Below are 18344 nucleotides of genomic sequence, written 5' to 3' on the forward strand. Positions count from 1 at the left end.
GTATAACACTAGCGTATTAGGTAGAGTGGGGGGAGACAATTTTCTTAACTTTTCTACACAATTTTCTTAACCCCCACTGAGCGAAAATTATTTTATTTTATATATGTATGTAAATTTTTTTTTTTTAGGCCCTAGCCACTGAAATCCCAGGAAATTAGGTGGCAGGACCTGCCAGACTAAATAAATACTAGTGTACCTGGTCTGCTTCCACGAGGCATAGTGTGGACAACGTTGGGCCCCCAGCAGGGATCTAGCTAAATGGCCAGAAGAGCAAAAATACACAGCACTACACTCATACATTATCCATACACTTTTAAATCTCTAGTCTTCACAGTGAACTGTTACACCCACAATTAAAGCAACGCGGAGATGGGGGAAACCCCTGGTGCCGTTAGACACATACACTATGAAAATCAAAAACAACAGTGGTCCTAATACTGATCCTTAGGGAAGCCCACTTCTTACATTAACCCAATCTGAAGAATTTGTCACAACCCTCTGCCTCCTGCCCCGAAGTCACCCTGATATCCATCTAAGGATGTTCCCCCTGTGATTCTAACCTGCTCCAGCTTATAAAATAACGGGTCATGTGGGACTGAGTCAAATGATTTGCTGAAATCTAAATAAACAATGTCGAAATCATTCCCTAAATCCAGCTCATGAGTGAACCTGTCAAAACGCTAACCAGATTTGTCGAATATGAGTTTATTTCCAAAACCACGCTCTGTATCCTTCAGAATTCCATTTCTATCCCCATATTTTCCCTACTACTGAGATTAGACTGACCGGTTCTTAATTTCCCACTATACTGTTAGAACTGCCTTTGTGTATTGGAGATACATTGGCACTTTTCCATTCCAACGGAATCTCTCCTGGCTTTAGTGATGCTCTCATAATTAGCCTCAATGGTTCAATGTACTCATTTGCTGCCTCCCTTAAAATTATAGGGTATATGCCATCTACCTCAGGAACATTACTTGCCCGTAGGCGCGAAAGTTTTTTTTTTTTTTTAAATAATCGTTAAATTTCAACATCATTAATTACATATTTTTCAACTTCGCCTCCCATAAATTCTCATTGGTTGGGGTATCTAATACTATCCCATACTTTATTGATAAATACTTGTTTATCGTCTATCATTTTGAGCATTAATGTTACTAACTATGGATAATTTTAGTAATTTATATTATAATTGCTTTTATTTTATGTACTGATCTGAATTGAATTGTTCTTGCACATTAAAATGCAGTGTGTCCCAACCTGTATTCTAAACCACAACTTTAGTTCAATTTTCTGTCGTATTGCAGCGCTCGCTTACTTCTCCCGCGGTCTTCCGAAACACGTTGGCTGCCCTTCGAAACAAACGGTGGAAGGAAGTCAGAACCATATTAACCCCTTCGTTTACCACAAGTAAAATGAAGTTGGTAAGTACAAATATTTAACCTCGTTGACTAGCGAATGATATTTTTATTTTCTGTTTTAATAATTCCGCTTAATTTTTTTTGGTAAATTTTCCACTTAATATAAACTAAAAAAAATATTTAGGGTACTGAAATACGAGTTGCATAAATTATAGGGTAATCAGCTGATAGGTTTATTTTAGGTGCAACATGCATAATGCGCTTATTGGCTTCACAATGTCTGTCTGTCTGTCCGTCCGCATGTAAAAACTCGATTTCAAGTTTAAGGACTTTCATGAATTTCTGTATTTGATGCTTTAAGAAAGATCTTTCCAGACATTCCAAATTTCATTAAGATCGGACATTCAGAAATCCAACAATTATTATTCATTTGTCCGTCCGTTCACATTTAATAACACTGGAGTTTCAGTGACTGGATTTTCATGAAATTTTATAATTTTCTCTCTTAGAATGAATTGTCAAATCTTTCAAAAGTTTATTTCGAAATCATCGTTCATGATTTCGGTTCTAGCTGTTCGAATTTTAGTATGTGCCGTCAAAGATGTTTGCACACCCGATTTATTTATTATGCTTTTGAGTATTTAAATTTTTTTTTTTTTTGTCAGTTGCACTCAATAGTTTTTTTTTTTTTTTCTAAAAAGATGTCTCCAATTATCACCGATGCTGTGCAAGTTCTGCTGGAAAACATAAAGATGAAAGCAGACAGGAAACGACCATTTAACATGTATCCACTGTACCAGGGTCTGACTATGGATGTCATTGGTAGATCGGCATTCGGTATTAAAACGGATGTTCAACGAAATCCAAATGATTCTTTCTTGAGAACAGCCAGACTACTTCTGAAAGTCAACATTGCATCGTTAACTGCTCTTCTTATAAGTAAGCTTCGTAGTAACTTTAGTGATTTATTCTGAAAATTATTGATCATCAACTTTTACTGTGATGAAAACGTAGTATGCTGGTTTTCAAATAAATTGCATTTGTTGATGGGATTTCACATTTCTAACCTTTTTTTTCGAGATGGTATGTTTCTTTAACGACTAGCATCACAAATAGATATATTAACAAAAGATATATTTATTAATAGTTAAGGCAACCAGTATTCTTGATTTTTGAAAGAAATCTATTCACTGTCGACTGATTACAAGGCACTTTTTGTTTATAGTGCCTTATAATCAAACTAAAATATAATAGTTTAGTTTGATTACAAGGCACTATAAGCAATATGACGCGAAGAACATCCTTCTTCACGTAAAGCAATAATAGCACTCTTCGTGGCGTCAACAGCACGTAACTCGGCATCCTGACACAGTCAAGGAATGACTGGAGCCCTTGCAGAGCGTGCTTATATGTATACTCGTAGCTGAAAGTAATAGCTGATGCAATATTACATTATCACCTACGCGTGTCAATCTTATCTGATGCAATCTGTAAGAAATATTGCCATATACTTGAGTTATTCGGACAATTACAATTTTAAGGGGTGATGGACTTTCTTTGAACACCAGTGTATATTCAATATTTTAAGTTCAGAAGAACTGTACAGTTTCCCTTCTGACTTATTTGGTCATTAAGGAACATTTTATGATTGATAGGTTTCAATTACATTTATTGTGTGCAGGGTCTGTTTCATTTCGCAAAACACGCAAGTGTTTAGGTCCTGATGGCCAAAGATGTCTCATGATTGGCTGACTCTAGGTCATAGGGCAGCCATAAAAAAAAAAGTGGTTCTCGTTAACTCGCAGATGGTTTTCTGCTTAAACAGATTCAGCAAAAACAAATGTTAATCTTTATGTATTAAGCATTTTCGACTCATTTTGTACCTGGAAATGCATTATACCTTGGATATACAGACGTAGTACGATGCGTAAAGTTAAATCCTTAAATAAGGACACCAAAAGAGAACATAAAAATTTGAAGACAGAACTAATGTACTACTTCGTTTTAAGCTCATTACTGCATTTGTTCTTTCTTCATTTGTGGACCGGGATGTTTCTCGGGGGAGTTCCCATCGAAAAAGATAACTAGGAAATGGTTCCAGTTAAACGGAAATAATTGTCTTTGGTCGCTACAGCATGCAATGTTAGGAACGAAGCACGAGAATATAAAAACGAGGACGATTTCAGGGAGGGGGGAGATGAAGGCACGCCTTCGAAATAAAACCTAATAATAAACAATTCCTGAACGATGGCTTTCGAACAATTCCGAAATTCGAATCGTGCTGAAAATTGAACGCGGTCTTCCACTTTTGAGCTTTTCCGCTATTCACAAATGGTAAACGGTGTTCGTGAAAGTCCGAAGACAAAATTTAATATTTAATGTCTGTCATTGCTTGTATTTGTTGGTCGGTTTGCTGTTTCCTGGAGGAGGAACTAGTTTCACGGACGTAAAAAATCGTTCAAACTTCGAAACATTCGTCTGCAATTCCAATTCATTCCTTTTCCACACGGGATGAAAAACGGCGATTGTAATCAGCGTCAACCGCCGAGTAAATATTTTACTAAAACACTGTTTACTTTTTATATTGGGTATTATGTTACACGTAGAATACAGTAAAAATGCTTTGATGTCAAGAAAAGCTAACTAAAATCATAGAAACTCAAACGAGCGTTTATGATTATATTAATGTTTGCTGGGAGTAATCACGTGGCAAAAACTGCCTGTTTAGAAAATGTCCGTTTGGTTTTAATAAGCTTATCATACAAGTTTTCTTGAAGCATTTTACTAAAATTAGTATTTTTTTTTGAATAAGGTAAATAAGAAACATTTAAAGATTCATTACAGGTGCTTAATCACATTTCGTTAGCCAATGAATAGTTGTTGCTGAGTTTTTCCAAAATAGCAAAATTTTTACGTGCCAAATTATATATTATTTTTTATCGAATTATATATTAACTTTTAGCCTCACTTAATACTGTAAATTTTTCGGCATCATTAAATTACTGGAGGAGGAACTTGCTACCAAGAGTACTGATTACCTCTAAGAGCTAATCAAAAATAACCCTTCCATTTCTGCCATGATCGCAAACCCGAAAACCCTTTCTTCTTCTCCAGTTTTAATTCTATCTTTTTGGAGTCATTGCCCAATTGTAAAAACCTCACATTTTGCAGCATTTAAAAATAACTGCCATTTATCTGACCACCCCGACAACCTCTCCAATTCTCTTCAAAGACCGCAGGCTGGTACTGTTCATAAATTTCTCTCCCGATTTTCGCATTAATGTGCATATTTTTACAAACATCTTAGTTTGTAATCGACTCTACCAAAAGTGATTTGGATATCCAAATCACAAACAAACATGAGTTGCAAAAAGTGTTTAATAATCACACGCTGTATTAAAACCTTACTAAATATGAGCATTAATCCGTTGCAAAATCATCCAAGCTATAGAAGAGCAGTAACTGCGTAATTTTCCAATTTCATGGACAGAATTTCTCATTCTAAATGGGAAATTCTGCCTATGTTTGCAGTACTTGCTTTGTGTGCACCATTTATAGTTTTCATATTTCTCAGGTATGCAACCAACTTAGGACAGTTAATAAAGGAAAAGTGAAGTTCCGAATGAGTGCAACAAAGAATGTTCTTAATATGCACTCTTTGCATTACGTTTATTGAATGTAGACAAGCCCAAGCTGTCCAGGATTTAAAGGACTGTTGGGAGTCATTATGGAACAAGTAAATACGTGAGCTGTCTTAATTAAAACTAAGAACAGGTGCATGTTTACTGGCATGTAAACTAATGCTAGGATTATAGTAAACCAATTTGAAGTATTGGGCAAGACATTAAATGCCGACATTGTGGGATATCAGAGACCTGGTGTCACTCAAAATATAAGGGATGCAGAAAGTGAACATGGGGATATAGTGCATACAGAAATGATGGGAGGGGGTGGATTATGCTCTTAGTTAAGACGCACATAAAATCTAAGGCAGTGTATACAGTTGACATTGGTGGCCAGTGCAATGTTGAATCAGTTTGGTGTGACATAACCAGTGGGAAAACAAAAATGAGAGTAGTAGTTTGTCATAGGCCTAATGACTATGATGTGGACAACTGTACAGAGAAAAATAGTGGGAAAATAAATCAGAATGTCTTATAATGGAAGATTTTAAACCTTACTACATATGAATATTAATCCGTTGGAAACTCATCCATGCTATAGAAGAGCAGTAACTGCGTAAGTTTTGAATTTCAGGGGCAGAATTTCTCATTCTAAATGGAAAATTCTGTCTATGTTGGTGGTACAGATGTTGCACATTAAAGAGGCAAGAGAGAGCAAAACTTTTGATCTGATTATCAGCAGTGGTTCTTCATGCATTAAGAATCTGCCGATTCTTAACTCATGTAGGTTCTTTTATCGGCAGATGTAGTGATCAGTGTATTCATGTGGGATTTACTTAAAGATCTAAATGTAGTTAGATGGGTAAAGATAAGTGTTTTTGATTTCGTAAAGGTTGACTATAGAGGTCTTAGTCAGTTTTTAAATTCTATACAGTGGGACCAACTGATGATGTTAACATCAGCAAATCAAATGTTGAAGGAATTAGTATTACACTGAAAGGACAAATTTCATGGAGTTCCTGGGTAACACAACGCTGTCATCCCTCTCACTAGTGGACGAACCCACCGCTTGGCAGGTATATAGGTACACTGCATTCACGTAGACGGTAATTCGATGTCAATATGGATAAACGTCGTGAGTTAACAGACATTGAAAGAGGGATAGTGGGTGCCCGACGCATGGGTCACTATCGTGGAGGTGGTACAGATATTGCTCGATCCCCGTCCGACAGTATCAAGACTATCGGGAATACGCCATTTCAGGAATACCATCTCATCGTGACAGAGAAAGGTGGTGGATGAACATGCTGTCGACGTCTGTCTCGCTTTGTTTCAGTCAACCGGAGAGCGACAGTGGCACAAATCACCGCAGAGTTCAACGAGGGAGGTGTCAGAAACGTCTTCACCAAGACAATCAGGCGATCATTAGCCGCAATAGGTTATGGGAGCCGCCGACCCGCCAGAGTCCCATCGCTAATACCACGACAGGACTGTACGCCGCAACTGGGCGAAAGAACATCGGCACTGGATAGTCTCCTGGTCCGATGATTCCCGTTTCCAGTTATTTCGAGCGAACGGAAAGGTGCATATGAAGCTATGCAACTGTCATATCAACAAGGAAGGTGCATATGAAGCTGTGCACCTGTCATATCAACAAGGGACTGTTCAGGCAGGTGGACGGTCGGTGATGGTCTGAGGAATGTTCAACTTGGCACACGTTGGGACCTCTGGTACGTCTAGACGCATCTCTGAACGGTCCAGGATATTTGTCCATCCTTGCAGACTATCTGCATCCCTTCGTGGTCATCGTGCAATGGACTCTTCCAGCAGGATCTGCATCGTGCAATGGACTCTTCCATCGTGCACCTCGCCACAGAGCCGTGGTGACTAGAACATGGTTCGAAGAGCATTCCGCAGATTTTATCATGGAATTGTCTCCCGGTTCACCGGAAATGAACCCTGTGGAGCATCTTTGGGATGCTGTGGAAAGGTCCGTTCGAGCTTTGCATCCTCCACCCAGGAATGCGACGGAATTATGGACAGCGGTGCAGCAAGCGTGGATGGAAATACCTCTAGAACGCTTCCGTGAACTAATGGACTCAATGCCTCACTAGGTGACTGTCCTTATCGGGGTAAAAGGTGGTTCTACCCGTTACTAGGTATCCCATGATTTCTGTCCACTCAGTGTAGTAGTGGTATATGATTCAACATGGAAGTTGATAAAACCATTTAAAGCCTTAAACACCTCAATCAGGTCACCTCCAGACGCAACTATTTACAGAACCCTAGCTTTCCTTGGTAAGAGGAATCCCTTTGTTCCCCTTACCAATCTCCTTGTCCTTCTCTGTACTCCTTCCAGCACTCTATATCCTTCATAAAATGAGGGCTGCAGACCTTTATGCAGTATTCAAGATGTGGCCTGGCCAGTGCCTTCTACAAAGGGATAATCGCCTCCTTTTTCCCTATTAGCAAAATTCCTGTATGTCATTGACAAAATTCCATGAGCTGTCTGTCTGCACAGCTCAGAACTTCATATCTGACAGTACAATTAACCCAGGTCATTTTCATTCTTCACTACCCTGACTCTAGTACCACACAGTTGGTAATTTATTTGGGGGTTACATTTGCCATATGCAGTACTTTGGAAAATGCAATGTTAAATTTCAATTGCCATTTGTCAACCCATCCGACTAACTTTTCTAGATCCTGTTGCAGTAGCATACTGTAGTTACTGTCATTGACAACTCTGCCAACTTTTGTATTATTTGCAAACTTGAGCCTGATATACATTAATCAATAGATTACGAAATACAGAAAACAACAATGGGCCCAACACCAAACTCTGGGGACTTCACTTATAACGTTAGTCCACGAAGAGCAGTGTCCATTGATTGCTACTCCTGTCTTCTCCCACTCAACGTGCCCTTAATGCCATACTGCTCTGATTTGTACAGCAGTCTTTCATGTGCACAAGTATCAAGAACTTTCCTGAAATCCAAATATAAGATATCAAAATTGTTTTGCATCCAGTTCCTTTGTGACCATGCTGTATCTGAACCGCAGTCTTGCCTAGATGATCTTGCAATGCTTCTTTGACCAGTAACACCATTATTTTCCCTGGAACAGAAATTAACAAACAGGTCTGTAATTATCCGTGATACCTTTCATCCTCCTTTGTGATTTGAGGATACATTCGCACATCTCCAGTATGTGGGGACCTTCCCTGAATCCAAGGATGCTCTCATAATTATGGCTAAGGGTTTCCTTACTTCTTTTGCTGCCTCTCTTAATCTAATTGGATAGATCCCATCCACCCCAGGTGCCTTTCTTATGTTTAATTTCAACAATTTCTCTTCCACTTTTCTCTCAGTTATTAAAAAATCAGTTAGCTCCCTGTTAGAATCTTATAAACTTCTGGCTTGCAAATCCGCAGAGAATCCATGTGAGAGCTATAGAGAATTATTCGTAGAAGCTACTGTGCTTTTCATACAACTAAAATAATAAAGGTATAGGCGTAAATGGACGTGACATGAATGAGGCGGAGAGAAATAAAATGCACGGGATGCATATCAGAGCGACATAAAAAAAAATAAAATGTTCTTGTTTATACTCCAGCACGACCACCAGGTCAGTGGATTTTACAATAAATCAATCAATAAAATCGTTAATCGTATTTACCAGTCATGGGCTGAAACCCCGGTCCACTCAAAGTGCGTGTGCTACTGCACTCGCGCTCCTGATCACTGGTCTATGTAAGAAGTCTATAGTAGATGTAAACTGGTCTGTAATCAAGTCACACAGGAGGTTAAGTAAGGGAAGACAGACTTACGAGAAATCTTTGGCGAAGATTGCAAAGAAAAACAGAAAACACTTCTTTACTTATTCAAATGCTAGGTGGAAGGAGATGAATCAAATTGGTTTACTTGATATCGCCTCTACACTCCAGTTTGGCTTCAAGCAGGAGTGCTCAACTATCGATGCACTACTGAAAACAACTCAGCTACCAGATAATTCTGATGCCCGTTATGTACTGGCCCTTTTTATAGATTTTAAAGGAGCTTTTGACACCGTCTGGTGGCCAAGGATCCTGCGGCGAGCCAGAATATACGTGCTCCTTCAACATCTTCAAATATCTTACAGATTACTTCTCTAACAGAAAAGTTACCATGAAAACAAAATTTCATAGTATCACCCGCCAACTCACCAGAGGCTGCCCGCTGGGCTCTGTTCTGGGACCAGCTGTTTGGAATATGATTCTGGATGATTGGCACCTGCATGACTTCCCCCATACCAAACAGCTCTCATTTTCAGATGACCTGGTTATCGTTGTTGAGAGCCCTACTCTTACAGTTATTGAGACTAGAGCCAATAAGCTTGAATGTCCTGTCGGTTTTGGGCTGAGGAGAATAAGCTGGAAATCTCTACAGATAAAAGTAGAACCCTACTTCTCAAAGGGCGTCTTGATATCAACAGACAACCAACCATTCGTTATAAAGGACATGCACTCAAGAATCAAGGTTCATTCAAATATTTAGGTGTTACTCTAGATGATTGCAGAACTTTCATGTCAGATTTAAAGCCCATGAAAGAGAAGGCAAAAAATTATATCAATATGCTTGCTCGTTTCACCCGCAAAGACAGGGGGTCTTAAGGGACCTGCACTCCACCTTCTTTATTCAGCTGTTTTTGTACCGTTCGTAACATACGGCGCTGCCATATGGTTCTGTCATTTGTCCGTTATCAACACTAGAAACATTATCTTGCAGATACAATTATCTTGCTGTTATTAAAAATGACTCGGGCTTGTAGAACGACATCAACAGCAGCACTAAAAGTATTAACAGGTTGTATCCCCCTTGACCTCCAAGCAGCCTTCACAGGGCTTTCCCATGCTATCAGAAAGAACAAAGACACTGAATTCCTGGGGATAAAAACTATTGTCGATGCAAATTGGAAACAAGAACTCCGTCGTACTTGGCAGGAACTTGTTTCCCTCTGGAAAATCCGTTGGGATGATTCCACCAAAGGCGGCACTACCAAGCTATTTCAACCTAGTGTCTGCTATCTTAACAAACAAAGACCTGGCTGGTTCCTCCCTAATTTACACACTACCTTTCTTCTGACAGGACATGGGTCTTTCAAAAAAGAGACTGCAGGACTTTGGGCTTGTAAACGATGCCCATTGTTGAATGTGGAGAACTGGAGGACTGGCACTACGTAATGCACTCGTGTAACATCTACCTGGACCTACGTAATCAACTGTTACTGGATCTAAATTTAACCACACTTAGTCCGGAGAGCAACCTGTTAAAATCAAAAGAAGCGCTTTTAGCAGGTATGCCTCAGCAGTCTTCAAAAGGCGTTAGTATAATCTATCCACGTGTGATCCCACAACACAACCAGACGTTCCTGAAACTGCTATGATCTCTCCTCGTACCTGCTCTTCCTTCATCACCGGCCACTGTCACAACTAAATGAACACCCAACTGGACATCTTCCTCGTTGGGATGACTGCACTGAACTGATAGCAATTCAACTCACACACTTCCCATTGTACCTACCCAACTTTGCAGACTTCTTCTTCTGAAAGCTGTCTTCCTTTCCCTGGCCTTCGGTGGGCTCACAGATTCCTACTTCTTCCATTCCATATCTTATTTCCGCTGGAGGATGTCTTCTTTCCTCATCCTCCTTTTGCCTACTTTGATTCCACCACTTATAATACCCCCCCCCCACTTTTTATATTTATTTTGTTTTTATTTGTTCTAAGTTAAAGTGCAGGCGATCCTGGCGGAGATCAGCCGGAGTATGAGTCCAGCTTGACTCGCCTATCAGTCGCGATGTTGGACAACGTAGCTAGAGACACAACAACAGAACATAACACAATACTGCATGAACCAGACACTACGTTTTTTCTGGTTTATGCAATAGTTCTGCATTCCATCAGAGTACACGCAGCGCTGATGTTGGAAACAACGGGTGGCGCCTAACCATAACTTATATGCCACTATTGCTGGTTCGATTGTTGAATATATAATTTTTCCTCTGGATTAGGCCCACAGACAAAGTTAAGGGTGGTTTTTTTTTTTTTCTTGCAGCACCACTACCTTCATATTTTTTTATTATTTTTTTCATCTTATTTTGATTATACATATTTTATTTTCTTCTACTTCATTTATTATTTCATTTTTATTTTTTTTCTTTTCCATATCCAGCACCATGGGTGGTGTTTCTTTTTCCCTCTAGAATCGGCCCTCAGAGGATCCTGGCCTACCTTCTGGCAACACCAGGTGGGCCAGAGTCTCTTGAGATAGTACGTGCTTTACACGTACAGGATCATCTAGACAAGACTGCAATGATCCTGAAATCAAAATTATTTTTTGATTTCAGAAAAGCTTTTGATACTGTTGTACATGAAAGACTGCCGTATAAATTGGAGCAGTGTGGTGTTAAGGGCAAGTTTTTGCTATGGATACAGGGGCGGTTGAGTGGGAGAAGGCAGATTGTTAATCAATAGACACTGCTCTTCCTTGACTAATATTATTAGTAGAATACTCCACCAGAGTTCGGTGATGGGCCCATTGTTGTTTTCTGTATTTGTCAATATCGATGGAGGTATAACAATCGAAATGTCCAAGTTTGCAGATGATAAAAAGTTTTGGAAGGGTGGTTAAAGGCAGTAATGACGGTATGCTACTGCAACAGAATCTAGAAAAGTTGAGTAGATGGGCTGAAGGTGGCAACTGAAGCTTAACATTGACAAATGCAAGGTACTGCATATGTGTAGCAGTAACTCCAGAGTAATCTACCAACTGTGTGGTACTATCCTCAGGGTAGTAGAAAACGAAAAAGACCTGGGTGTAATTGTTCAGTCAGATATGAAGTTCTCTGAGCAATGCAGACAGGCTGCCAATACAGCTCACGGGTTTTTTAAAATTATATTCAGGAAGTTTTCTAACAGAGATAAGGCAGTAATTATCCCATTGCATAAGGCAATGGTCAGGCCACATCTTGAATACTGCACAAAGGTGTGGAGGCCTCTTTTTAGGAAGGATGTAGAGCTGCTGGAACGAGTACAGAAAAGGGAATAGAAATTGTTGATCAGGAACAAAAGAGTGCTCCTACCAAGAAAGGCTTCAGTTCTGCAAAAATCTAGTGTCTGGAGACTAGGCATCTGCGAGGTGATGTGATTGATCTGTTTAAGGCTTTAAATGGATTGAGAAAGCTCAATGCTAATGGTTGCTTCCTGTTGCTCAGACTATGCACATAAGGGGGCATAAATTCAAATTGGGGAAGTACGCATACAGAACAGATAGGGTTAAGTTAGCCTTTATCCAGTATATGGTCGATTGCTAGAACAAACTTCCATTTGTTGTTGTGAAAGTTTGTTAGCTTAAATTTAATTCATGGAAGAGCGAGACAAACTATTGGAAGGAATGGATAGACAAGGCGAAATGGAAAGTGTTGTTTTTTTTTTTTTGTTTTTTTTATTGCCGATACTGTGTAAGCGTGCTTTCTTGCATCATTTGCAAAGCTAATTTATTTATTTACCAACGCTAATTTATTGATGTACTTGAATAATATAAAAATATCTTTATATGCTATCCGCGTCTGACTAACTCAGCCACGGATTAAAACGAAAGCCTATAAAGTTCCTCCCGTCATTGACGGGATTCGAACCCGTGCCTTTTCACCCGGTGTTGGAAGGACGGTGATTAAAACACTGCGCTACTTGATTCGTACCATTGTAGATGATATCAGAATATTTTGCATGACTACCATACGGTTCGACCCGGTTGCTGCTGCAACCCCCAACACAAAGAGGACACCACCTTTCCGGCAGCGGCATGCTGGATAAGATAGACGACACGCACTTGTTCTTTAGGAACAGTCATAGTTGGATTGATAAAATTCGCCACGCCGTGCCTCCACATGAATATGGAGTCCGCATGTCTTGTCGTTCTACAACTTCTCTTCTAGAGAATTACCGGACAATTATGCGGTTTTCTAGGAAATATGGCAAAGGATTCAGCATGATCGAGCTTCTTTGCATTTTGTTAGAAAGGTGACACGGTTCCTCGCTGCGGCCTTTTTGACAAAGGACTCCCTGATTGGCCAAACTCCTCCCTTGGCCGGTCAAGTCTGCGATCAGAACCCAGTAGACTTCTTTCTCTGGGGGGGGGGACATTTGCTCAGGGAACGCTGCAATGAGTGTAAATATGATGGGGGGGGGGACATCTGATGGCGCTTGTGTATCACACACTGTTCAGCTCACCAGCCTGAAAGATATTTTGGTCAGTTTTCATGCTGCAGCGAGTACCGTTGACACGCACATGGAACCGAACCTGCAAAAAAATATTTGGAGACGAGCAAGGATTCGCAGGACTCATTTGGAGCACCTGCTACGACACCAGTATTCGTGTACGCCTACAACACACCACTGTCACGTTGAAATATGCCTAATTGAAATAAGGGTTAAAAACAAAAAGGTCGTTAGCTGTTCGAACTTGTTTCGTTTCGCCAGTTAATTTTATTTATGCGTCACTTTGCCCCGAACACCGTTCCTACATCCCACCACTTTATTTTTGTTTATCCCAATATGGTCCGTCAACTTGTCACCAAGGATACATGCCTTCTGTATGTTACCTATTGTCTGTTCTATGACTTCTATAATTAAACGTTACTTACTAGTGGTTACTTATTGAATGGTTGTTTATGTATTAGAGCAGTGGTTCTCAACCCTTTTGTCCCATGCACCCTTTTCCCTATATGTCAGAATGTCATTCCCCCTTTCCAAGATTCTGACTCAAAAGGTGCATTCCGAAAAGATGTGAAATTTTTAATTTAATGTGACATCCAATAAGGTGTGATGTCCTGTTGATTATGTAGAATTGTAGTTTGTAGAAAGATCAATATTCAACAGTCTATCAATCTGTTGTCCCAATTCCCCCCCCCCTCGGTTGAGATCCCCCTGTATTAGAGTATATTATTTTAAAAGGATAGAATTACGCATGAGAAATTTGTCAAATAACACACCTGTGTGTCTAAAAGAATTAACATGAAATCTCGCTTTTATCGTAAGTTTGTTTCAGACTGTTAAATTATAATTTTCCCCATCTTCTGTGGTTAACACAGTCGCACATCTCAACCCAAGAGAATCTGTGGGAGAAAGTCGCAAGGGCCGTCATGCACAAGACCCGTTTCGGCCACAATCTAGGGACATTATCTTTTTCTGATTATTTTTCCTGTTGTTATCCATTAACTCTACAAAGAGGGGGCATTAATAAGTTATTTTGCCATTTAATAATAAGAACCTCTGTGTTCGGTATTTAGGGAAGGCTTTCCTTACTTATTAATTTGTGCGTCTTAATTTTTTCTCCTTTTTAACCCCTACAGTTTCATTTCCGGAGTTATCGCAGGTGTTCCTTCTGATTCGCTCTGTTCAGTTAACTTTCAATAATCAGTTCAGAAATCCTGTGGAGGAATTGCAGGACTCCTGCAGGGAAGTCCTCAGGTCAAGAAGAGAAAATCCGATGGTAAGTACTGTAATTTATCAGTAGTGCTCACTTGTTCGTTCAGTTAGGGTTCAAATTCGCTTTGCCTTTCGTGAAATAACTCAAATGTTGCTTTTAAGACTTGTCTAGATTAAACAATTTTTAAAGCCACTGTTGCTATTTATTTAAAACAGACGCCTCATTTTAAATACATCATGCATTTTCTTGGGTGGTGTTACGTATAAATTACGTAATGTATAATAATAACTGAACGTAACTAAATTACTTTTCGTGCATTTAACTTTAGTAATAATAGATTCTACACTCACCACACAGTTGAAGTGAGGTCACTCAACTTTGTTTATTGGCGGCGGAATTAAGCCTGACCCGTTTATTCATGACCATTCAATCCTTTTGAAAACTTTTTTGAACTAAAAGAGTTCAGGTGAATGCAGATCCCTGTGTTTTTTATTTATTAAATTATATTCTTAAAATTCATTTTAAATTTCGAAGTTTATTAAATTTCAGTGCTTGCTCACACGCATCTCATCCCCCTTCCAACCCCAATATCTAGTTTCCAAACACATACGCAAAACAAATGTAAAGAATTTATTATTCCTTTAAGAATATAAATCCCTTTAAACTTAATTAAAATTAAACGAATGTAATTATGTCTTTATTCCCTTTCACTCTGGCTCAACAAAAATAACTCGTTTCTGACTTGGTATAATCAAGAAATAAGTGTCTTATTTCGATCGGATCTTAGTCCCTCTAACCATATCGATCACATTATATCCAAACTTCTCGGCTTAATTAAGCATTCTTCCTAGATTTTTAAGAGAAATACAGCAGAAAAAGATAGCAAGTGAGATTGAGCCATATGAAATTAGTGATGACTATTTATTAGAAAAATCTTTTCGAGCCTAAAGGCAAGTAAAGCTCCCCGATTTCTTGACATATACCTAGTAATTTTGAGGGAGGTTGCCAGAGATCGAGGTGAACCAGCGAAGTTAATTATGACAGATCTTTGGACGGAAATATATTTACAAGTCGGCACTTCTCCAATCCCTTCGGATTGGAGAAGTGCCAACGTATCACCAACACAAAGGCGATTCAAAGAGTGAAGTAGACTTCGCTAACTACAAACTGCTTAGTCTGACTTGAGTGGTAGGGAAAATCTTAGTGGCAATGACTAAAAGTGCAATCCAGGGACTTTAGGCACAAATGGAATTCTGTAGGAACAAGGTTTTATTGAAAGGAAATCATCTTTAACTAACCTAGTAAACTATTTTGATATAATTACTCATGAGCTGGATGTAGGAAAAAATGTCAATAGTTTATTTAGATTTTAACAAAACATTTTTAGTGTAGTGTAGTGATTGGTGTAATGTGAGAGGTAAGGTCCCCCAAGGTTCGGTTCTTGGACCACTGTTTCTGATTTTCATAAAGCGACATGAACGAAGGGATAGAAGCGCGATGTCAAAATTTACAGTCAACGTCAAGATTGGGAGGTCGTTAATGATTAGTGCCAAGCAGCGCTCCATCAGGATGATTTGAAGGAGCGCTGCTTGGCACTTGACTCAGAATAGTCAAGAGTGGCAGCTGTTTTAATGCAGAAAAATGCAAAGTCTTACACCTGGGGAATAGCAAGCCCAAAATAGATTATGTACCTGGCGGGGTTGAATTAAAAACAGAAGAAGAAAGGGATCCGGGAGTTACGATACGGTCAGATATGAAGTTTTCTGAGGAGTGTAAACAGGCGGCCAGGAAAGTTCATGGTGTTCAATCGATGATTTAACTATCATTAACCTATAGATTTAGGGAGGCATGATCCCACTGTACGAGGCAATCGTAAGACCGTATTTGGAATATGTCCGCGTGTGGAGACCTTGTCCGAAAAAAAAAAAAGATTGTTCTTCTTGAAAGGGCCCAAAGACGGGTAACTCGCATGGTGAGATCGGCAATAGGGCCACCGTACGAGGAGACTCCGATTATTTGGGCTACAGAGCGCTAGGCAAGCACGCACCTCAGAGGAGATCTTATTGAAGTTTATAATGCTTTAAGAGGATTTATTAAAATGAATGAATGTTATATTGTCACTTTTCTAAAGCATTCCAGAATTAGGTGCCATAAATTGAAATTACAGCGTAAGAAGATTAGATTGTAGAAAGTTTTTTTTTTTCTTTTAGCCAGCGGGTCGCTGATCACTGAAACAAGTTTCAACCGCATGTAGTTGAGGCTGACTGCAGTCTGATGAAATTCGAAGGTCAACTAGGTAGTCATCAGGAGGGAAGTGCATAATTTGGTGTTTCTTTCTTTATTTTTTCTTTTTTTTTTGGCTGGTGCATCAAAGACCGTTGCAGTATTTGGCTAGAACAAATACTAAATAACAAAGTTATAGTTTTCTACAAGAAACTTATTTCCTGTTTTTGAGTACTTGTATTGTGATATTAATAGTCTCCACAACTGGAATATCTTTCTCACAGATTTGAGGAATTCAAAAAAATGCATTAAACTGCCGTGCTATCGAAATCGCTAGCCTCTCATCGTCGAAACCATGATGCACTTTGCCCTTGCTTCTAAATCGTTTCTCATCGATTTTCCTGGCGCATTATAACCATAGTTGTTTTTGTGCCATTAAAATTCAAACCAATGTTCCTGATCGATTCACACGACAACACATTTTCATCATCTTCCAATTTCAGCTTACAATATCAGACTCCATTACTGATTCTTTGTCTCATCTTGAACAAATATCCTTTACTACACCCCCCCCCCCCCCATGGCTTGAATTCGAAACATAACTTCGAAATTATAAAACATAACTGATTTCTCACTGCCTCTGTTTCGTACCCAAAATTTCTTAGTCCTCTGCTCCGTTTCCTTCAGGTATTAAATAATCTCTGTATTGATTATACACTCAACTCATCAATCTATAAGAAACTGCTTTTTACTCTGTTTCATTGATCCAAATTTTTTAAATATTTTAATATAAACTACTATTTTGCATTGATTCTCAGTAATGCTCCGCTGTCATACCATATCCAGGGTCTGTGGGCGAGAAGTTTCTAAATAAATTAGATTCTCTTTTGGAACCCGTTATGGCCCAGATATTAACAGACTCTGTATCATTCATAGTATTTTGAAGATGCTTTTAATTTGATATTACATTATTTTTTGATACTGTTGCGAAATTTACTCCCAGTCTGTTTTAAAACCCAGTATTCGAAGGACAGAAAACGCAGTTACTCTTGTCACAAATCCCCTTGTAAAACTTCAGGAAAAAGCCGCGGTGGCAGAATGGTAATACTCGAAGGTAGATTAAGATTAGTACACGCTTTGAGTTGACTGTTTAAACCACCATATCTGGTAAATACGATGGTGTTCTTGTACCCTCTGACTCTGTGGCCATCCCGATGTATAAACCCAAACTTATTTATTGTTTATTGCGCGTGATTTCAGGGTTACTTTTAAGTAAGTGCAACTCCGATTTCGTTACATACTTATCAAAAAAAAAAAAATGGTGTTTGAATTTTAGAGCAATCGTCGTGTGGATCTACTTCAGTTGATGATCGATGCGAAAGTATCGGATAAAGACTTTCAAAATGTAAAAGGTGAACAGCTGACTGCAGGAGAAGAATCTGAAAGACAGTTTGAGAAGAAGCAAGTCCTGAAAGATGATAAGTTAGGTAAGAAATAGTTTAGCTAAAATAAAATTGTATGCATTAAAACCGCATAGAATAGCTGATAATCTGTTCGCTTCAGTTTGATAATAGTACAAAATATTAGTACCGTATTTACTTAATAATAAGACGTTTTTCTTTACGCAATATATGCAATGTTTGTTTAGGTTGAACCCTGATTTCCCC

At 39.0% G+C, this 18344-nt stretch overlaps 1 protein-coding gene across 1 annotated transcript in view; it reads left to right on the forward strand.

Annotated features, from left to right (window-relative positions):
• Positions 1 to 18344, forward strand: part of LOC150085782 (cytochrome P450 3A24-like) — a 57562-nt gene that overhangs the window by 25781 nt on the left and 13437 nt on the right. The window contains exons 5-8 of the mRNA XM_090374690.1: positions 1308 to 1424; positions 2063 to 2300; positions 14378 to 14517; positions 18014 to 18164. Of these exons, the coding sequence (XP_090230816.1) occupies positions 1308 to 1424; positions 2063 to 2300; positions 14378 to 14517; positions 18014 to 18164 (646 nt within the window). The remainder of the gene's footprint in view (positions 1 to 1307; positions 1425 to 2062; positions 2301 to 14377; positions 14518 to 18013; positions 18165 to 18344) is intronic.

This window comes from Mastigoproctus giganteus, chromosome 5 (genome assembly GCF_048544385.1).
Source record: "Mastigoproctus giganteus isolate SK-2022 chromosome 5, ASM4854438v1, whole genome shotgun sequence".
Taxonomy (NCBI): Eukaryota; Metazoa; Arthropoda; class Arachnida; order Uropygi; family Thelyphonidae; genus Mastigoproctus; species Mastigoproctus giganteus.